Source organism: Notamacropus eugenii, chromosome 4 (assembly GCF_028372415.1).
Source record: "Notamacropus eugenii isolate mMacEug1 chromosome 4, mMacEug1.pri_v2, whole genome shotgun sequence".
Taxonomy (NCBI): Eukaryota; Metazoa; Chordata; class Mammalia; order Diprotodontia; family Macropodidae; genus Notamacropus; species Notamacropus eugenii.
This window is the reverse complement of record NC_092875.1, coordinates 285,397,273-285,420,452: the sequence shown is the minus strand read 5'-3', so window position 1 is coordinate 285,420,452 and position 23,180 is coordinate 285,397,273. Positions and strand designations below refer to the sequence as shown.

The 23,180-nt window shown below is 37.2% G+C and overlaps 1 protein-coding gene across 3 annotated transcripts in view; it reads left to right on the top strand.

Annotated features, from left to right (window-relative positions):
- ARMC1 (armadillo repeat containing 1) overlaps positions 1 to 23,180 on the top strand; it is an 85,672-nt gene that overhangs the window by 51,928 nt on the left and 10,564 nt on the right. For all 3 annotated transcript variants that reach the window (XM_072604691.1, XM_072604690.1, XM_072604689.1), the window contains one exon: positions 19,633 to 19,822. In XM_072604691.1, the coding sequence (XP_072460792.1) occupies positions 19,633 to 19,822 (190 nt within the window). The remainder of the gene's footprint in view (positions 1 to 19,632; positions 19,823 to 23,180) is intronic.

Sequence of the window (23,180 nt, the reverse complement as noted above, 5' to 3'; positions counted from 1 at the left end):
TCTTTTAATGAGAGATAATTTGCCCCATTCCATTTCTCCCCCCAATATATTTCTCTCTCACCACTTAATTTCATTTTTTAAGATATGATCCCATCCTATTCACTTCACTCTGTGCTCTTTGTCTCTGTGTGTGCGTGTATGTGCGTACGTGTGTGTGTGTATGTGTGTGTGTGTGTGTGTGTGTGTGTGTAATCCCACCAACTACCCAGATAATGAAAACAGTTTCAAGAGTTACAAATATTGTCTTTCCATGTAGGAATGTAAACAGTTCAACTTTAGTAAGTTCCTTATGACTTCTCTTTGCTGTTTACCTTTTCTTGCTTCTCTTCATTCTTGTGTTTGAAAGTCAAATTTTCTTTTCAGCTCTGGTCTTTTCATCAAGAGTGTTTGAAATTCCTCTATTTCATTGAAAGACCATTTTTTCCCCTGAAGTATTATACTCATTTTTGCTGGGTAGGTGATTCTTGGTTTTAGTCCTAGTTTCTTTGACTTCTGGAATATCCTATTCCATGCCCTTGTATCCCTTAATGTAGAAGCTGCTAGATCTTGTGTTATCCTGATTGTATTTCCACAATAGCTGAATTGTTTCTTTCTAGCTGCTTGTAATATTTTCTCCTTGACCAAGGAACTCTGGAATTTGGCCACAATGTTCCTAGGAGTTTCTCTTTTTGGATCTCTTTCAGGTGGTGTTCTGTGGATTCCTTGAATACTTATTTTGCCCTCTGGTTCTAGAATCTCAGGGCAGTTTTCCTTGATAATTTCATGAAAGATGATGTCTTGGCTCTTTTTTTGATCATGGCTTTCAGGTAGTCCTATAATTTTTAAATTGTCTCTCCTGGATCTATTCTCCAGGTCAGTTGTTTTTCCAATGAGATATTTCACATTATCTTCCATTTCTTCATTCTTTTAGTTTTGTTTTGTGATTTCTTGGTTTCTCATAAAGTCATTAGCCTCCATCTATTCGATTCTAATTTTTAAAGAACCATTTTCTTCAGTGAGCTTTTGAACCTCCTTTTTCATTTGGCTAATTCTGCTTTTTAAAGCATTCTTCTCCTCATTGGCTTTTTGAACTTCTTTTGCCAATTGAGTTAGCCATTTTTTAAAGGTGTTATTTTCTTCAGCATATTTTTGGGTCTCCTTTAGCAAGGTGTTGTCCCGCTTTTCATGATTTTCTTGCATCTCTCTCATTTCTCTTCCCAATTTTTCCTCCACCTCTCTTGATTTTCAAAATCCTTTTTGAGCTCTTCCATGGCCTGAGACCATTGAATATTTATCTTGGGTGTTTGGGATACAGAAGCCTTGACTTTTAAGTCTTTCCCTGATGGTAAGCATTGTTCTTCCTCATCTGAATGGATGGGAGAAAAGATATCTGTTCACCAAGAAAGTAACCTAGTCTTATTTTTTTTCCCTTTTTTGGGCATTTTCACAACCAGTTACTTGGCTTTTGGGTCCTTTGTGAAAAGTAGGGTATACTCTGGGAATCTGTAAGATCTCAGTTCCTCCAGTGTGGCACAAACAAGCGTGTACACTGGTCTGGAAGCAGGAAGAGATTTTTGTGCCCAGAATCTTAGCAGTTTCCTCTCCACAGCCACCTGACCTCCAGTTCCCCCAAGCCAGCACTGGGGGCTGAGATTCAGATAAGCTGCACAGGCAGGGCTGCATTCAGTACGAGATAAAGATCAGGTGCCCTAGAGCCTCTACATAGGGCTGAAGTAAGAATGGGCTGCTCAGTGCCCCCAGGGTTTTTACAGTCCAACAATGGATGCAGGCTGCTGTAGGGGCTGCTGTGAGAACTGCTGCTGCCTGCCTGATGTAGCCTCTGCGGCTGCTGCCTAAGGCCAGAGGTATGGGAAGGCCCTTCTTGGGCAACTGAAAAAACTCTCACTGACCTTTGACGCCTGTAGATTGAGGGATCTGCAAACAGCTGCTACTGTGACTGGGGATTCTGCCCCGAGGGCTGTTAGGGAGCTGCGTGCCAGGTGGCCAAGGCTGGGCTGGGCTGGGCTCTGCTCCACATCTGGTGCAACAGACGTTTCCCGCTGGCCTTTCAGGTTGCCCTGGGCTGGATATCTCCTCCACTCTGTTGTTCTCCACTTCTGCTGCTCCAGAATTTGTTGAGAGTCCCTCTCTGCAGGTATTTTATGGGCTGTGTGGGAAGAGCCAGCATATGTGTGTCTTTCTACTTTGCCATCTTGGCTCCGCCCCCCCCCCCCCCCCCCCCCCAAGAAGTGTTTTGTGATTGTGTTCATTTAATCCCTGAGTTTGTTTTGGCAGGTAGACTCTCAGATATTTTATAGTGTCTACCATAGCTTTAAATGAGATTTCTCTTTCTATCTCTTGCTGTTGTATAGAAATGCTGATAATTTATGTGGGTTTATTTTGTAACCTGCAGCTTTACCAAAGTTGTTTATTATTTCAAGTAGTTTTTTACTTAATTCTCTGGGATTCTCTAAGTATATCATCATATCATCTGCAAAGAGTGATAATTTAGTTTCATCTTTGCCTGTTCTATTGTTTCAATTTCTTCTTTGTTGGAGGTGAATTCACCCTTTTCATATTTGATATTGGTAATTTGATTTTCTTCTTTTTGTAATCAAATTGGCCAAAGGTTTATCAGTTTTGTTGTTTTTTTTTCATAAAACCAACTCTGAATTTCATTTATTAGTTAAATAGGTTTTTAATTTCTGTTTTATTAATTTCTCCTTTGGTTTTCAGTATTTCTAATTTGGTATTTGCTTGGGAATTTTCAGTTTGTTCTTTTTCAGCTGTATGCCCAATTCATTGATCTCCTCTTTCTCTCTTTTATTCATGTAGGCACAGTCCCCTGTTTCTCTGACAGAAAGGAAATGGCATATTTTCTTTGTCTCTTCTCTTTTCCCATTGTGTAGAATTTATCTTCCTTTTTATGGTGTTTTCATTTATATTATTGTAATTGTTGTTTACTGGAATCTGCTTATTTCATTCTATATCAGTTCATACACATCTTCCAGTATTTCTCTGAAATCCTTGTATTCCTTATTTTTTATACAATAGTATTTCAGAATATTCACAAGCTTTTTTTTTTTTCTGGCCTCAATTTGACAGACACCAACTTTGTTTCCATCTTATATTGCATGAACTAGACCTTTGTTCCTACCTTTGACTTCCTTGGGATATCTTCATAGTAGAATCACAGTATCAAAGAGTGTGGACATTTTGACCTCTTTGCCTGCATAATTCTAAATTGAAATCCAGAATGTATTCAGTCCACATCAGTTGTGCATCAGTGTGTTCTTCTTCCTGTAGACACTTCAGGTTTAACTCTTCTTCCTCCTCGCCTTTTGATCTTTGACAATGCGTATGGCACAAAGTGAAACTTAAGAATTGTAATTTGTTTTTCTTTGACTATTAGGGATTTGAAGTATCTTTACCTTTGGTCATGTACAATTTTCAGATTTCATTTTGAAAATTTTGTTTTCATTCTTTTAACACTTACCTATTGGGGAATGGCTCTTAGTGTCATATATATATATATATTTTTATATTGCCTATATATTTTTTTTATCTGTTTTATGGAATGATTCAACTCTCTTCCACCACCCTTCTTTTCTGATTATATCTTCATTGATTTTATTTGTTTAAAACCTTTTTAATTATATTAACAATTATAGTAAAAAGGTATGATCTCAATCCCTTAGAAGTTTCCTATAGTTAGGGAAGATAAATTATTTTTTATTCTCTTTTAGTTTTTTTTAGTATGGCCTATTATGTACAGAGCACATTGTGTAAGGTGTTGGCTTAATTCTAATTTCCGCTGAATTCTTTTATAATTTTCATATGAGATCATGTCCAAAAAGGAGTTATTTCTATAGGGGAGGTTCTTGAATTTCTCAAACACTGAGCTACTCTTTTTTTGATTACTCCTGTTTCCTGTTTATTCCTTGAATCTACTTTCATTTTTTAATAATCAGTACTACATAGCTTTAATGATGATTGCCTTATAATATGATTTTGTCACATACTTCTTTCAGTTGTACTTTTCCCTCGTCCCCTTTGTAATATTAGACCTTTTAATAATAATCTTGCCTAGTTGTAATTTGATTGGCAAAACCCTATGGACAGTGATTATCTCATCATCATTTACCTCCCTCCTTATTTCTGTAAAGAGTATTTTGTGTAAATCTATCCATGTGTCTTGGTAGATTAATCCTCAGCTATTTTATTCATTTTGTGTGCGTTTTGGATGAAATTTATCTTACTACTTCCTGGTTCTTGTTCTATATAGAAGTGTTGAAGACTTTTTTTTGGATTGTTCTAATTATTAATTGTCTCAGTTTCTAAGGGGGGTTTTCTAAATACACAATCCTGCCGTCCTAGTAGGGATAATTTTACGTCTTTGCTGAAGTACCATGGATTTTGTTTATTAATTGCTATAGGTAGGAGTTCTAGAATAATAATAATCATGATGGAAAGCGTGTAAATTATTAGCATTAAGAAAGCTGTTGTTTCTTCATTAGTAATAAATAGCGAATAGTGCCAACTTTTTGTTTTAAATAAAAACTTTTGATCACAATTCCATTTTGAGTTTTAAACATATAGGAATGTTATATTTTGTTAAAGTCTTTCCCATGTCTGTTGGAATAACCATATGGTTTTTAATATTTTTGTTGTTAAGCCAGTTGTTTTCCTAATGTTGAACTATCCTTGCATCTCTAGTATGAATTCAGGAAAAAAATTATTTTTTGAATGTTTTATTACTAGGCCTTATTTACTCTAGTGCTATTCAGGAAGAATAGTTTCATATTGTCTATGTCTTAACCATCTGAAGAGACCTTTAATCAAGAATGATAAAAAAAATTTTTTCCTTAAAATGTGTTTCATGGTTATGCATTACTGTCTTGTGCATCTGCTTTCATTGGGGAATGCATTAATGAATTTTTCAGATTACTGAAATTTAAGCACCAACATTTTTGTTGATTTTAATATAAATCTTTCTAAAATTTATTACATTTCTTTTCCTTCTTAAACAGGGTATAATTTATTAATAACTTACAGTCATCATTTAAATCTCACTTATTATGAACTAACTTATATTATCTAGAGACCAAATTTTTATGCCCTCAATTATTGAGAACAGCACTTGTATCACTGAATATAGAACCTTTGAAAAAAGATTAAAATAAAAGATTAATAATCAATAACCAGAAGATTATCTGGTGGTAGCCAAGTTGTTCCCATGAAAGATGAGTAGTCCAGAAGCAGCAGGGGATGAAAAAGACAGGAGGTGTGTGAAGGGAAAAGAGACCATGAGAGAGATCGATGAAGAACAGAGGTGACTTTGGTGTGGTGCCAGAGGGGAACAAGGACCCTGGCGGGGGGGGAGGGCGGGGTGTGGGAGATCAACATCATGGTGAAGTAGAGGATTGAAGGCAACAGCCAGAAGCTTATGAGAGCTTAGAAATAGCTCTGTAATCTTAGGGTTAACTATTAGTAAAAGACAAACACAGTGATGGTGTTCATCAGTTCAGTGGTGACTTTTTTGTTTTGTTTTGTTATTAGGAACTTTCAGGAAATCAGCCTAACAGAGGTGTTTATTTTAATGAGACATGTTATTTATGCTAAAAGGAGCCATGCCATGCTTTATTAAATATACCATTTAGTATAGTTTTTGTTTATAATATATAGCGTAGTTTAGTATGGTTTTTGATCTAGAGACTTTAGTGGACTGCAGGCTTAATGTGAGACTAGATGGGTATGTGGTAGGCAAAAGAAAAGCTAATGTAATTTTAGGCTTAGTTGTTAGAGAAACAGAGAAAGAGCAGATACTATTGAACTACTCTGTCCTATTCAGATCATGTACAGAGTATTTTTATATTCTTTTATGAGCACTCTGTTTTAGGAAAGAGTATGATCAAACCTGGAATATGATCAAAATGTGAAAGCAAGAGACCATGAATTGGTTGAAGGGACTAGAGATAGATGTCTGAAGTCTGTGAAAGGTCATCATGTGAAAGAGGGGTGGGATTAGACTTATGCTTGACCCCAGAAGATGAACTAGCACTAGAGTCTGAAAGTTGCAGAGAGGAAATTTTCTATCTCATTAGAAGGAAAAGTTTCTGACAGCTAGGCTGTCTAGTAGTGAAGCAATCTACTTGAGGAAGTAGTATGTTCTTATCACTGAAGACCTGGAAGTAGAATCTGAATAACCAGTTTTCAGGAATGTTGTGGGAATGAGCCCTTTCAGATATAGTTTAGAGTAAATGATTTTTTTCATTTTCAGAATCTTAGAGTTTGTGATTCTAACAGACAGTCTGCTGCCTATACAAACTTTATTTATATCCCTGAAATTTAATTTCTAAGTCAGTGTTTGGAACTATTAATTTAGATTGGAACTATAAAAACATTATCTCATTCACTTGAAGGTTAAAGACTCAGGCTAGCCCATAATAATTTCAACTGAACAAACTACAGTTACCTTTTGTTTCTGTGGGAAAATGTGCTCCAAGTTCAGAATGAGAATTTTAGATCCTGGGAATTTTTTTCCTACCATAGTATGTTTTTAAAAGAGAATTCTTATATCTTGGTGACTAAAAAGGACTCCTTTTCTTCAGCCTCCCAGTGGTGGCCCTCATTGCCAAAAGGCAGTCCTTCTACTCCTCTTTAATTGATTACTTACTTCACTGATACATTAGCTTTTCCAAACCTTCTTTTCTCTAAAAGCCTTTCATAGAGTTGTTTTGTGGAAAAGGAATTGTTCAGTTTGGCTTGAAAGCCAGCAAAGGCATCTTGTCTTTCTAAGGAAGAACTTCTTAACAGAAACATCTCCTATAGAATGGTTTGCCTTGGGAGATAGTGAATTCTCTTGCTGGAGGTCTTCAAGCAGAGACTGAATAATCACATCTCAGCAGTATGGTAGAAGGGATTCTTGATAAAGTAAGGTACAAGTTAGATTGAATGGCTTCAGAAGCACCTTTTGACTCTTAGATTGTGTGATTTCTTTCCTGTTCTACCCCCTTCTCCATGATTTAATTCTATTTTGCTCTCTTCAGATAACTTTCCTTGAGTTTAGTCTAGATTTTGATAAGCAGAGAAGAGGAAAGGGTTGGGATGTTGTCAGAATTACAAGCATATACGTTTAGAAGATTAGGTCCTTTAGATTGATTATACCCCTTGAGGTCAACAAACATTTCTTACTTCTTTGTCTTTGTATCTTTTTTTTGAGTACCTTAAATGTTTTTTGAATGAATGATCTCATTAAAACCTTTTCCATTCCTTGTTTGAAATAAGGTGAAGATATTCATAAAAGTACCTTCATTGCAATTTGGCTGTGCCAGGCATTATGAACTGTAATAAGAATAAAACTTATTCAGAAATAGTATTCAGGAAGAGTTTCAGTAATAATAGATATGACCTTAGATTGTTATATGTGGATTGTTTTTCATTGCCATAGTCTGTAAGAAAAACAATGGCCTTATGGTTTGTGCAAAGTATAAGCAATATATGAAATGAATGATTTTGCAAGATATATCTGAAATTTAGGAGGATGTATCCCATGACTGGAGTATATGACTTTGAGAATGAAACACTTTATCCAAAGGAAGAACTCTAATTAAAGGGGGCATTTAAGTAGCATTATGTATATACAGGATGTCTAAAAAGTCTCTGTAAGCTTTAATAACTTCAGAAGTATTGATGCTACAAATTTTTAAAAAATAAGTTTATGCTTTAGTTTCATGAATTTTGAATAATTTTTAATTTTAACAAGATGAGGTACTTTGTCATTGTGCATTGCATGTGAGACAGTTTGTGGATGACATCTTCTCTGACTTGTGGATTGGTTGAGGAGGTCCTTTGGCATCTGTCACCCTGGGTCACCTGGTCTATTTTCATTAGAATTTTTTCTTGGGCAGTCACATCAAAACTGTCATTCAGTTGGATGATGATAAGGCTAGGTTTACAAATGCAAACCCAATTTTTAATGTTACAGAGCAGTAGCTGGTGAAAGCTTTTTTAAAATTTGAAAATCAACTAGACTATAACACAAGATGTTTATTTGTTTGAATTTTTAAAAGTCCATTTAAAACAATTTAACCTTTCAATTGTTATTGTTTTATAAGTTTAGTCATTTTACTTGTGAAGTTACTAAAGTTTAGAACAGCGTTTAGATGTTTGGTTCACTGTACTTCCTAGTGAGAGATGTCTTGGGGAGATCATTTGGGTGAGGATCTTTAGGAGGAGAAACAGAAACAATCCTGGGCTTAGAAATGTGTGAAACAAGGAGAAATGACCAGGTCAACTTGAAGGGAGTTCTGTTTTTGACTTGTTTTTGTCAGGGTCTTAGGATGAAAATATGCATAGCATATCATGACTATCACATTTGTGAATAACATGAGGCTAAAATGGATAGCCTACACAGATGATAGAATTAGAATCCACAAAGCTTTTTTTCATTGAAGCAGAGGTTCCCAGACTTATTTGGCCTGTTGCCTCCTTTTCAAAAAAAAAAAATTATTCAGCACTCCTCCTGAGGTTAGGTTAGGTTAACCTTTACTTTTATTCAGTGTCTCCTCCAATTGCACCCAAGGCTACCCTCCCCCTGCATCTTTCCAGCACATCTTACCACCCCCACCCCAAGGGTGGCATCTCCTACTTTGAGAACCTGTAGACTAGAGGAATAAGCCAAATCTAATAAGATTACTATAAAATCTTATGCTTAAATATTAAAAATTAAATCTTCACATTAATCTGTGACCTCATGGATGTGAGCATTGTTTCATTCTGTGGCAATTTTGTCACCCAGAGTTATTCCTCTTTCCCCCATGTTGTTTGGATTCTAGTGGAACGCTCAGGCCTCTCTGTTGACATCCCTCATATTTATAACCTGTCCAGCTTGTCTTTTTCACTCCTACATTTCTTGGATGGCATCCTTTAGTTAACTTCAGTCAGCCAATCAGCAAGCATTATTAAGCAAGCAACAAGTGAATCCAGGCACTGAGGAGAAAAACAGCAAAATGAAACTTCCTACTTAACAAGAGCTTTTGGAAGTTTAATGAGGAAGACAAGATGTGGATATAATTATAAAGAATATGAAAAGCATAAATAAATAGTTGTTTGGCGTAGGGGAGTTGAGCAGTTGGAAGAATCAGGAAAATTCATGCAAAAGGTCATGGTTTTAGGAAGAGGATTTTTATGAATTGGAAGTGAAGGGCTGTGTACTTTAGCCATGGAGTCCAGCCAGTGCAAATGCTTTTCCATTGTAATACACTGTTTATGATGTGTTACAGTCTAGTTGTATTCACTTTGTACTTTCTCATTGTCTTCTGGGTGATAATCTGTTCGTTTTCTTGAAGACTGGCGATGGCTGTCTGGTAGCCATTCAGCAGCACCAAGAAAATATTAATGTGGACCTTTGATGGCATATGAATGTGATGAAATGCCCATCATGCTGTAAGAAGTGATGAAAGGAATGGTTTCAGAAAACCTGGGAAGATACAGGAACTGATACAGAGTTCTCCAGAACCAGGAAAACAACAGTGTAAAGACTTTACTAACCAATCAACATGGTAACCCATCACAGCGTAAAGGACTCATGAAGAAAAATGCTGTCTCCCTATAGATAGAGAACTAATGGACTCAGTACAGGTTGAAGTGTGCGTGTGTGTATTTTCTCTTTCTTTTTCTTTCCTTGGGTTTGGGGTCTTGAGGGAAACATGGCTAATATGAAAATTTGTTTTGTATGACTACCTATTTGTAGTGGGTTTTCTCTTTCTTGCCAAATTGGGAGTGAGGAGAAGGGGAAGGAGAGAATCTGGAAGTGAAAATTAAGTAAAAAAAAAAAATAGACCTTTCAGAGAGAAATTTGGGGTCATTAAAAGAACCTTGCAATTTCCTAAGTCCAGCCTACTTTACTTCCTGCTTACTTAATTACAGGCCCCAGTTCGTTGACCATTTGTAATATCTGTGTAACCTATATATTGATGAAGGAGCTCCATAGAGTGAGTGAGTAAGAGTGTGTGTGTATATGTATCTATCTAGTGGGTCTATATATGTATATTTATGTTTTATATCAAAGCAAACACAGATCTTGTATTTTCTCAGTTGCATGATGGTAGAGATCTGATCATCTGGGCAATTTTTCTTTTGAAAGTCCTACTTTCCTTGTAATACCTACATGAAGTATGCCATATATACATGTTTATATTAGTGCCATAAAAATTTTATTGATATAGAAAAGTAGGCAATAAAGGTTGATATTGAAATCCCTCACAGTGGTGTTACTTCTACCATAGACCTCCTGTGTACACATCAGCTAGTCTAGCCCAGTTACTTTTTCTGCTTATATTCACGTCAGTGCCAATTCTACCTCTTTTACAAGTTCATTTGGGGCTGTGATGCTGTAGTCTTAGTGTGGTAGTTTCATTGTTCTTGATTGTGAAAAGAGGGTCATAAAAATCTTTGTAGTTCTCTTCCGTCTTTCATCCATTTGCATTTCTCTTTCCAGTTCCATCCTTAATGTCTTGAGGATGATTTTGCTTAGTTTGATCTCTTAAGTTTTCTTTAAACTAACTACACTTTCCACTGCTTCTCTCTTTTTATGAGATGATGGTACTTATTATTACCTTGCACTATCCTTTAAGATTTTCAAAAGATGTTTATGTTGTAAACAGGGGTCCTTAGGTTGAGGGCCACAGGACCCCTAAGGGGTCTATGAATAAGAAGTCTGTGACCTTGAATGGGGATAAAATTATAGCTTTATTTCCACTAACCTTTGGTTTCCTTTGTATTTTATTTTATGCATTTAAAATCAATATTCTGAAAAAAGGGGCTGTGGACTTCACCAGATTCAGTGTAGACTGAACCCTTTGGCTGCCATATCTCTCTTTGGCAAGTAAGCCATAGTGTTTGCTGATTATGAGTGTTTCTAGACTTTTGTATTCTCATTATGACATTTGATTCACATAAGTTATACTTATTCATGAAATTATTATAATTGGCACTAATTTCCTCTCCATCCATATCACATTTTTGGATTAATTACAAATGAATACAATCAAGTCAGAGTTGTTTTAATTGCATGTTAGGTTTTCTTAATATTTTTATTCATCTCCACAATATCTCTTATATGTATCCTCTTTTCTCCATTCACACAATCATCATGCTAGGTAGTACCTCATCATCTTTTTTTTTGCATCTATTTGCAGTGTTCTCCTAATTTGGCTTCCTGACTTAAATCTCTCCCCACTCCAGTTCATCTCCCACAGGGCTGCCAACATGATTTTTCTGAAGTGGAGATCTAAAAACGTCACCTGTTTTCTGGACTATTATAATATCCTGATAGTTGGTCTCTCTGCTTCAAGTCTCTCTCTACTTCCATTCTATCTTCCAATCAGCTGCCAAAGTGATCTTCCAGAACTCCAAGTTTGATCTCTACTTAATACAATCTTGTGACTCCCTATTACTTTTGCCTTTGTACTGATTCTCCCACAATTTTGAAGTGCTTCTCTTCCCACTTCCCTCTCTCCCTACTTTCCTCCCTCATTTCTACCTCTTAGAAGCTGTAACTTCTTTAAAAACCCTATTTAGTTGTTGTGGTTTTAATCATTATTATTGAAATTAAATTAAACCAAGTGAAACAAATTATACACATATAAATAGATGTAAAATACATATCAAGCAAATACAAATTTGGATGGGGGCATGGTAGGCGATGAATACCTCATGTCAGAAATGGCGGCTTAAAATGAACTTTGAAGGAAATGGAATTCCAGGAGTCAGAAGTGAAAAACATATTCTTGGTGTCAGTTAACAAGTGTTTATTAAGCAATTAATATATGCCAGTCACTATACTGACTGGAGATAGGCAAAAACATAGTTGCTACCCTCAAGAAGGTTACATTCTAATGGGGAACACAGCATGCACAAATTATACATACGAGATCTACAGTATAAATCAAAGATAATCTCAGAGAGAATTTAGTAGCACTAGTAGGGAGTGGGAGGAAGGGTGAGAAAGGCCTTTTACTGAAGGTTGAATCTGAACAGAGTCTTGAAGGAAGTCAGGAAAGTCAGGAGACAGAGATGAGGAGAGAAGATATTCCAGGCCTGAGAGAGAGCCAGAGAAAAGGCTAAGAGGTGGGAAATGGAGTATCCTGGAAGAGGAATGTCAAGAAGGTCAGTACTGCTGAATTGTAGTGTACGTGGAGAAGGGAGTAAGATAAAGACTAGAAAAGTAGGAAAGGGGTATGTTGTGAAAAGCTTTCAATTCCAAACCATAGTATTTTATATTTGATTCAGGAGCTACTGGAGTTTATTGAATGGGGACATTTTCAGACCTTTACTTTTTAGAGATCATTTTGGGAGCTGTGTAGAAAATGCATTTAAGTGAGGAGGGATTATATATACAGAGACCCATCACTCTGTAGGTGTGAGGTGTTGAGGGCTATACCAGGAGTGAAGGAGTGTGTACAAGAGTGAAGGAGATATGAAGGTAGAAATGACAAGACTAGGTATTAGATTGTATATTTGGAGTTAAAATGAATGAGGAGTTGAAGATAACACCACGAACATCAAGTTTGCAAGCTGAGTAACTGGGTGGTTGCTGATGCCCTTGACAGTAAATGGGAAGTTTGGAAAAGAGGAAGGTTTTGTTTTGTTTTTTTTTAATTTTAATTTTTTATTTTTAACAGAGTTTATAACAGATAAAGCAATTCAAACTTTTGGTCAGGTAATACTTCTTTTTAAAGCATTTACAATATGGACTACAAAAGAATTTTTTTTTAAACATTAACCAACTGAGACACAAATAATATTTATGTTGCTAACTGCACAAGCTCTTGACCTAATTGTCTCCACAGTATTACTAAGAATTAAAGGACCCTAACTTATTGTTGTTGGCCTAAAGTTCTATGCCTAATAGCTTAATTTTAGACTTTAACCTAGGATGTTCCCCTACCAATAATCTGTGATTGAATAGATCTGCTCCTAAGCTTACAAACCTTTTGACTAAAGGAAATTGCCATAACATCAAGGCAGTTTTCCTTGATAATTTCATGGAAGATAATGTCTAGGCTATTTTTTTGATCATACGGCTTTCAGGTAGTCCAATAATTTTTAAATTATTTCTCCTGGATCTATTTTCCAGGTCAGTTGTTTTTCCAGTGAGATGTTTCATATTATCATCTATTTTTTCAAATATTTGGTTTTGTTTACTAACTGCTTGGTTTAACTCAAAGACATTCGTTTCCTGCACTCAATTCTCTCTTTCAACAAATTATTTTGTTCAGTGAGCTTTTGAACCTTCTCCTCCATTTGGCTAATTCTGCTTTTTAAAACCTCTTTCTCCTCATTGACTTTTTGGACCTCTTTTTCCAGTTGAGTTAGCCTCTTTTTAAAGCTGTTATTTTCCTCAGCATTTTTTTGGTTCTCCTTTAGTAAGCTGCTGACTTGTTTTTTAAGGTCTTCTGTTGCCTGAGTCCAGTTTAAGTTCCTTTTGGAGGCAGAGACCTTGACTTCCTCTGACAGTATGCCTTGTTCTTCCTGATCCGAAAGGATGGGAGGAGACACCTGTTCCCCAAGAAAGTATCCTTCTATGGTCTTATTTTTCTTCCCTTTTTTGGGCATTTTCCCAGCCAGTTACTTGACTTCTGAGTTTCCTCTCCATAACCACCTCACCTCCAGTTCCACCAAGCCAGCACTGGGGGTTGAGATTAGGATGAGCTGCTCCCAAGCCTCAGAGGATTTAGGAGGGGGCAGGGCTGCTGTTCAGTGTGAGATTGAGATCAGCTGCTCAGGTGGGGGCAGGGCTGACACCCAGAGTTCAGTCCCCTCAGGGGGTTTGCGATGAGACCTACAACAATGGATACTGGCTACTGCCTGCTTTGGGAGCCCCATCTGCTGCTGCCTCTACTGCTGCCTCCTGAGGGGGCCTGAGTTATGGGGACACCCCATTCCCCTCTCAGCCAGCCAAAAAGACCCTCTCACTGACCTTTGGCGCCTGTGGGTTGAAGGATCTGTGCTGCCACTGGAGATTCTGTCCCTGAAGCCTGCTTAGATCTGATCCTTTCCATGCCGCATGGCCAAGGCAGAGCTGGGCTCTGCTCCGTGTACAGTGCGCAACAGATCTTTCCTGTCGGTTTTTCCAGTCTCTCTGGGATAGAAATCTCCTCCACTCTGTTGTTCTGTGACTTCTGCTGCTCTAGAATTTGTTGAGAGTTCTTCTTTACAGGTATTTTATGGGCTGTGGGGTAAGAGCTAGCATTTGTGTATATTTCTACTATGCCATCTTGGCTCCTCCCCAAAGAGGAGGGTTTTAGAGAAAAGATAATGAGTTCTGTTTCAGACCTGTAGTGTTTAAGATGGGACATCAAGTTCAAAATGTCTAGTTGACAGTTGGAGATTGGAGTTCAAGAAAGAGGTTAGGGCTAAGTAGATTTGAACCCATGGAATTTGATGAGACCATTAAATGATGTAGTAATAGAGGGAGAAGAGAAGATGGCCTAGGATTCAGCTAGCTTATTAAACTCAATCCCCATTTACTTTGGAAATTAACCAATTAAGCAACTTACAGTAACACCATATAGGGATGGCAAAGTTCTAAATCTCTTGCTTTCTTGTGGCATGACTTTAGTTCTTTAGCTACAGGGTAATCCTTACCACCTTAGTAAGAAGAACCTTTTCCTTCTCTGAGAAGTGAATCTGTTAAGGGAATTTCTGTCTGTGAGATCGTGAACTCCAGATTACCTCTGAAGTGTAACCTAAAAGGCTAGAAGTACTAATTCTTGGAATTGCTAATCTCATTCATGCTTGAGAAATGAAATAGAAAAAAAAAATAACTTTTTGTAACATCAGTGCAATACCCATAGCAACTGCTGTGAATATGCATGCATATTTCCAAGGTAAATTTGCAAAATATAAACTCTTCCTCAAAGGCAAAACTAAAATATTTATTTGGGACATCATTAGAATACTAAAAGATAAAATTTAACAGGGTACTTATCACTAATCTGGGGAGTGCCAACATCTTAAACCTTCTTTCTGTCAGGCCTACCCCCAAAAACAAGTTCCTCTAGACAAATTCCTCCCTCCACCCACTCACAGTTTACTTCTCTCTCTTCAGCTGCTCTCACTCACAGTTTTCTTTTCTCTGTCTCTGCTCTCTCAGCTTGTGTTCTCTCTTCCTTGGGCAAGCTCCTCCCAGTGTGAGCTCCATATGACCAAAGCCTCCATATGTTGGGCCTATTTGAGCAGGAAAGATCTTCCTATTCTGTTAACATTACATTTGGCCCCAAGATCTTTCATGTCCATTACATAGGCCGATGGGACTTTAGGGGTAACTTGTATCATCATAACTTGATATAAAAGGATAACACAAAATAAACACATAAAACAGTATCTTAGGGTGGGAGCTTAGGACTCAAAATCCCTTGGGGTAAGGGACTGAGATTGAATGTAGAGCTCTCCCTGCCTTATAGGGTCCCATTGAAGGGATTGCTTCCTTAACTGGTATGTGGAGCTTGGTCAATGCCAGGTCCAGGGGTGACTTATCATAGTCTTGGACAGAAGATGACATCCAGCTTAAGCACTCAGCTATCTACAAGTGGAGGGCACTAAGCATGTAGGAGACAAATATAGCAAATAGGTTAAATAAACAGACAAAAGCCAAAAAGAATAAATAGACGATAACCAGAAGCAGGATAAATATAGTGTCAGCCATGCTTCTGGAGTCCATGAACCCCCTAGAACTAGATAATTCCTGTCTTCCTTGCTGCAAATTGGTATTTCCCCTCAGGCAAATTTAAAGTCATACTTCTCAATATATCTATCCCAATGATGTATTCAGGAACAGGTACAATTACCAGTGTATATTCTTTCTTAGTTAATTAACAAATTTCCATCATTAGTTTAACTTGTCTGGCTGGTATTTCAGGCCTCCCAGTCCTGGGATGGTAATAGGGGTTAAATGTTTAAATTTATCAGAGTTTACATATATAAGAGAGGGTTCTGCTTAGTATCTATTAATGTCCTTGTTACAATGGTTGATCCATTTTTCTAATATGTAGTTAAATTGATACGGGATCAGTAACCTTGTCTGTGTACTTCTTTAATCTGAGGTGGGGTTTGGTCAGTTTCCTGTTCTCCCTGAAGGTGTGACAAACTTGGATAAAATGATTCAGGAGGATTTGTAGGTGCAATTTGTATATCCCTAGTCTGTCTGATATTAAATTCTTTTTCCCAGTGCATCTTATATATAGTTCTTTTAGTTAGAATACCATCCATTTTTCTATAATCTGTCCCGACTCTCGGTAAAGCAGTAAGTATTTCTCTCCTTGTTAATCTATTCTGACTGAATCTACTGGCTATTTTCTCCTCTTTCAAGGAAATTTATCTTTTTCCCCATTCCCCTATGTTAGAAATGAACTTGACACACAAAAGGGTATCAAGAAAAGTTTATTAAAATAGAGTTCAGAGGAGGAAGGGCCTTCTATGTTCATTCTGTTGAATGAACAGATAATTTCCAGTAAGGCTACAGGAAGACTGCAATATGTTAAGAATAATGGAAGCCTCTTATAGTGTTCTGAATTTTGGACCTCTTGCCCCACTGTCCATTGCCACATGACTTCATGTTCTTCTCTCTGATAGGCTTTCCATCAAATAGCTCATCAAATGTGCACACAAGTTTCTGACCTCTACCTGACCATGCTAGGTCACAACTCTGTGGAAACAGAACTTCTTTGTTTCCCACACTCTAAGTAACCTAACTGTGCAGTCTTAAATAGCACCTCTGAAAGAGGGTACCCTATTTCCCCAATTAGTAGAGTCAGAATTATGTGTTTATAAGCAGGAGGAGCTGTCTTCACATTATATTCCTATGAGAAACTGTTAAGGAGTGCTGTGATATGCATCTGCATCTCCAATCATAGTTACAGTTTCCATTACCTCTTTCTTTAACTTTCTCATAAGTCTCTAAGCAAATGCAAGGGTCTGTCTTCACTGGGCCACATAGAATCAGTGGCATACTGTTTATTTCATCCCTCAGCAGCTAAAGCTAACAAATTAGTTCCGTTGTTACTTCCTTGAATATGGTAATCCCTAAAAGCTTGTTGTATAAAAAAGATTCTAATAACTATAAATTTCAAACAGTCTATGTTATCTACCAATACTCCTCTGATCCACTCACCACTGATTCTCATCATCCAAGATACTAGTGGTTCTCTTAATTTTTTGGGTGAATCGACTAAAAACATCTGTAACTTTCTGCTGAGTAAAATGCTCAGTTACTTCTTTAAACACTGTGTGACTCCCCTGGTTCTCCTGCTTCTTTCATAGTATTGGATGAACATCCACATTCCTAGAAGCCTTCTCTAAATTTGTTTCATTTTCTTCCCATGCGTCTTCCTCTTAGGTATCTGTGCCCCACTCAGGCTCTGCATGTGCAAGAGTTGCATGCACCTTCTTCTTGTTAATTTTTCCTTTTCTGAGCTAAACTCACAGCTATCTTTTCTGCTACTGCGTTCTAGAGCTTGCTCTTCTAAAGGGAAGTTCTGACATTGTAGCATAGAAAGCTTCTTATGCAAGTCAGCAAATTCCTTTTTCAGCTGAACCTTTTCCTCCAACAATTTTCTCCTTTTACATACAATACAATTACTTGTTAACAATGCCCATCCTCTTCTACAGACCCCTGCCATTTCTTTCATGGGTTCTGTTGGTATTCCTTGCAAACATCTTTCTAAATCTCTGGTTTCTTCTGTCTGTAGCCTTGGTTCCCAGTTTTCACACTGTACTTTTAGCCCATTGTCTTGCCAGGGAGGAATAAGGTAAATCCTCCCATCCTGGGATACTTATTTCCTTCCCTAGAGCCTTCCTGTGTCCAAGTAGAGGTTTTATATTTTGTGATCCCATTCTTGTTGTCATTTGTAACACCAGTGTGATATCCATAGCAGCCACTATGAATCTATATGGGTATTTCCAAGGTAAATTTGCAAAATATAATAAACTCTCTTCCTCAAAGGCAAAGCCAAAATATTTATTTGGGACATCATTAGATACCAGGACATAAGATTTAACAGGGTACTCATCACTAATTCAGGGAGCACCAACATCTTAAACCTTCTTTCTGTCAGACTTCTCCACAAAAAACCAGTTTTCCTAGACAAATTCCTTCCTCCACCCACTCACAGTCTGCTTCTCTCTGCTCTTTGGGCCAACTTTTCCCACTCATGCTTGCTTTCCTCTCTTTGTTCTGCCTGCTCTCTCTCCTCTCTCTCTCTCTCTCTCTCTCTCTCTCTCACCCTCACCCCTCAGGCAAGCTCCTCGTAGTCTGACCTCCATATGACCACAGGCTCCATATGTTAGACCTTTTAATAGGTGGGGAAGATCTTCCTATCCTATTAACATTACACTTGTGTCCTATGTAATCATATTTTTTTGTTGCACACAGTAAACCACAGTTCTTTTGTTGGCCTTTCCAAGAAGAATCTGTGAGTTATTCCATTTAGTTGAAGTTTCCACTTATTTCAAGCATGTGAGAGAGCTAATACAAAGGCAAAGATAGTAAGGAATCACTGGAGTGTATTAAATAGGCAAGTAACATATTCATACTTGTCAACTTCTGAAAGATCACTTGGGCAGCTGCTTGAAGGATGGATTGGAAGTAGAGAGATACTTGAGACAAGAAGACCAGCCGTCAGTATTTACTGTCATAGTCCAGGTGATAAGTGATTAATTAGTAGGAAGGGTCAATGATAAAAAAGAGAGAATAATAGTACACCAAAGTATTTATAGCAGCTTTTTTATCATAGCAAAAGACTAGAAACAAAACAGATGTTGATTGGTTAGGGACAATTAAGTGAGTTTTGGTATATGAATATAATGGAATATTATTGCACTGATAAATGATGAATGTGATGATTCCCATGAAACATGGGAAGGCTTACAAACTGATGCAAAGTGAAATAAGCAGATCAGGAAAATAATATAAATGATGCCTACGACATTGTAGTAGGAAAGAATAACAGAAGAATCAAAACTTACTGCTGTAAAATTTTGATGAAACTTGGTCCCAAAGAAGAGATATAAGAAGGTTCTCTCACCTTTTTTGTAGTTATGGGGGACAGTACATGTGGAACACTACTTATGACATTAGATTATTTTCAATGTACTATTTAGTTTCACTGAACTGGTTTTTTCTCTTAAATTTTTTGTTATAAGGAATAACTGGGAAAATAAGTTAACTGGAAAATAGGTGACTTAAAAAGATCATCAGTTTTATTTTCAAAATTCCGTTTCTTTTAAAAAAATCTTAATGATTGGCTTAGGTGGTTTTCTTTTTTTAATCATATTCTAACTTTTCAAAGTTTGTCATAGATGGTAAAATGCTCTCTATCCTTTAATGCCACTGTCAGGAACAATACACTAGCCTGACTAGGCCATAGGTCTGAACCAAAGTAGCAAGTTTTATTGTTCACTTCAACAGATATTTATTAGGTACTTTTATAATGTAGATGGCATTTCTTACCTTTATGTATTACTTTCCTGAACTGGCTCAAACAATTAAATTGGAGAAGTTGCCCTTTTCTTCACCTGAGGGATAAAATCATGGCACCAATAAAATAAAACTAAGATAATATTTAACTGATACAAATTTTTCTTTCCAAGGTCTACTACCCCAGGAGAGACTAAACTTTTGGCTTCTGAAATCTATGACATCCTTCAGTCATCCAACATGGCAGATACTGGCAGTATCAGTGAAATGAACTCACGTCGAAGGAAAGCTCAGTTTTTTCTTGGGACTACAAACAAGCGTGCCAAAACAGTGGTTTTGCATATAGATGGCCTTGATGATTCTGTAAGTGTCCTAAAAACACACAAATAAGATTGCATTTTTTCATTCAAGCTCATTGTTGTCATTTTTTCTCAAAGAGGACCATGATATCAGGAAGGCAAAGTCATGACTTGCAAGTGAATTGGATTTAAGTGAGTCAGGGCTGTGCAAAGTCCCCAGCTTCACTCTCTCCTGTGGAGCTCTGTGGGTCCAGTGACAAGATCAATCTTATCATATGCCTGTAATGAAGCTTGAAGTCTTCTTGATCCTTTGTTCGAGAAACCAACTCTTTTTATATTAGTGTTTTAGTACAGTGGGGGGATGAGGTATGATATGTGGGATTTCGTTACATCTCAACCAAAAAGCATTTATTAAGCATCTACTGTGTACCAGGTGCTATGCTAGGGCTACAAAAGTAAAAACAGAACAGTTTCTGTCTTCAGGAAAGTTTTATCTGGAAGAAATTAAAGCTATCTATAGTCATATGAAAACATGCTCTAAATCACTATTGATTAGAGAAATGCAAATTAAGACAACTCTGAGGTACAATATCACACCAATCAGATTGGCTAACATGACAAAACAGGAAAATGATAAATGTTGGAGAAGATGTGGGAAAATTGGCACATTGATACATTGTTGGTGGAGTTGTGAACTGATCTAACCATTCTGATGAGCAGTTTGCAACTATTCTCAAAGGGTAATCAAACTATGCATACCTTTGATCCATCAATACCACTACTAGGTCTCTGTCCCAAAGAGATCATAACAAAGGGAAAAGCACCCACAAGTACAAAAATGTTTATAATAGCTGCTCTTTTTGTGGTGGCCACAAACTGGAAATCAGGGGGATGTCCCTCAATTAGGAAATAGATGAACAAGTTGTGGTATATGAATATAATGGAATACTATTGTTCCATAAGAAACGGTGAGCAGGTGGACTTCAGAAATACCTGGAAAGACTTGCATGATCTGATGCTGAATAAAGTGAGCAGCAGAAGCAGGAAAACATTGTACGTAGTAACAGCGACATTGTGCGATAACTGACTTTGTTAGACTTCGCTCTTCTGAGCAGTGCCATGATTTAAGACAGCTCCAAAAGGCTCGTGATGGAAAATGCTGTCCACATTCAGAGAAAGAACTATGGAGTCTGAATGCAGATTGAAATGTAACATTTTCTCTTTGTTTTGTTGTTTTTTCTTTTTTCTTTCTCATGGTTTTTTGCTTTTGTTCTGATTCTTCTTTCCCATTGTGACTAATGTGGAAATATGTTTAATACGATCATACATGTATAACCTATATCATATTGTATGCTGTCTTGGGGAGGGAGGAGTAGAAGAAAGGAGTGAAAATTTAGAACTCAAAATTTCATAAAAGCAGATGTTGAAAACTAAAAATAATTTTTTTTTTTTAAGAAGAAGGCTGTATCTGAACTGGAGAGACATGTCCATATGGAGGATGGGACTCTAACAACTGAGGGGATCAAGGAAGCCCTCAGGTTAAAGGCAGTTCTTAGTCTGAGTCTTAAAGAAAACCAGGGGTTTCAAGAATGGAAGTTGGCAGGGAATGCTTTCCAGCAGTGGGGGATACCCAGTAGTATATAAAGGTATAAAGATGGAAGATGAAGTATCTTGTGAGGAAAGGCAACAAGGAGTCCAGTTAAGCCTACCAGGGGTGGGGAACCTGCAATTTTGGGGCTCCATCAGGTCCCCTAGGTCCTCAAGTGCAGCCTTTTGACTGGATCTAAATTTCACAGAACAAATCCCCTTAAAAGGATTTGTTTAGTAAAGCTTGGACTTAGGACCTAGGACCTAGAAGGCCACATGTGGCCTTGAGGCTGCAGGTTCTTCACACCTGTACTAGAGTATGGACTGCATGGAGGAGAGTAGCGTATGAGAAGGGTAGAAAGAAAAGAAGGAATGAGGTTGTGAAAAGTTTAAAATGCCTTAAAGAGAAGTTTATATTTGATTCTAGAGAGCGAGCAGAGTTTGAGTAGTGGGGACATGATTGTGAGACTTGGGCTTTAGGAAAATCACTTGGCTACTATACCTCTATGGAGGATGGTTTGGAATGGAGAGAGACTTGAGATCGGAAAACCAGTTAGGAGGCTGCTGCAATAATCTGGGCAAGAGAAGATGAAGGCTTGAACCAAAGTGGTGGCTAAATGGAGATAAGAGAATATTTGTGAGAGATGTTGGAGAGACAGAAATGACAAATTTGTCAGCTGATTGGTGTGAGTGAAAGTGAGTATTTGAGGATGATATACCACAGCTGCAGACTTGGAGGCTACAAGAATGGCAGTACCTTGGGGTGAAAATAGAGAAATTTTAGAAGAGTGGTAAGATTGGGGAAAAGATAGAGTTCTGTCTTGAACATGTTGAATTTCTAGTGCCTACAAAGTATCCCTTGTGAAATGTCCAACAATCAGTCCTGCAAGACTAGATCTCAGGAGAGAAACTAGTGCAGGATATATTGATTTGGGAGTCATCATAGTGCCTAGATTATTCATTGTTATTATATGAAATGAAGGCTTTCTGGAATGTTATTTGAATGGTTTCTTCTTCTGGTTCTCCTGAAACAGTTATCCAAGGGTTAAATCTTATTATTGCTAATAATTTAGCTGACCAGTCTTATGCTGCAGAATTCTTCCCATATCTGCTTGCATGTCAGTTTTTTGTTCATTTTATTCCTTTCAAGTAGCAATATGTCATTATTTCTCTTGGTATATTTCTGTGGCTCAAAAAAAAAATATAAAGTAATGCTTCATTTGGTTCATTTTATGCCAATATTTATGGATATTTCTTTAAAGAATATGTTTTCATATTTAGGAAGTCGTAGCTAATTCATTGAATTGTGCAAAGAACCTTGAGCTCTCCTGAAGGCTCCCCCACTCTCTGTTTTATAAATGATAAACCTCCATAGAGGGATTAAATGACTTATCCCAGAACACAGTCATTTAGTGGCAGGCCCACAAATAACGTTAGATGTCCTTTTTGCTAGTCATTCAATTACCGTTACCAATACTAGAGATCACTTGCTGTAGAACAATTTCTCAAATTAATCCCTATCTCTATGTAGAAAACAAACATGAATATAATCCTTGATTTATAGAAATTTTTGTTGATACCTGAGAATGTTTTGCCAGTCATTTGCATATCTTTAGAACAACCTTGGAGCATCCATAATATTTATTGAATTGCTCACGTCTAATCAGTGCCCATATCATTTGTCTCCAATTCTGTATTGCTGACTTTGTGTGAGACTGAATTCCGGTTCATGTGACCCAACAAGATGGAGGATAGACATTTTCTTTGATTCTCATGACCTTTCACATTTCTCCAAAACAGATTATGTATCAAAGATTAACCTGCTCCATATTCTA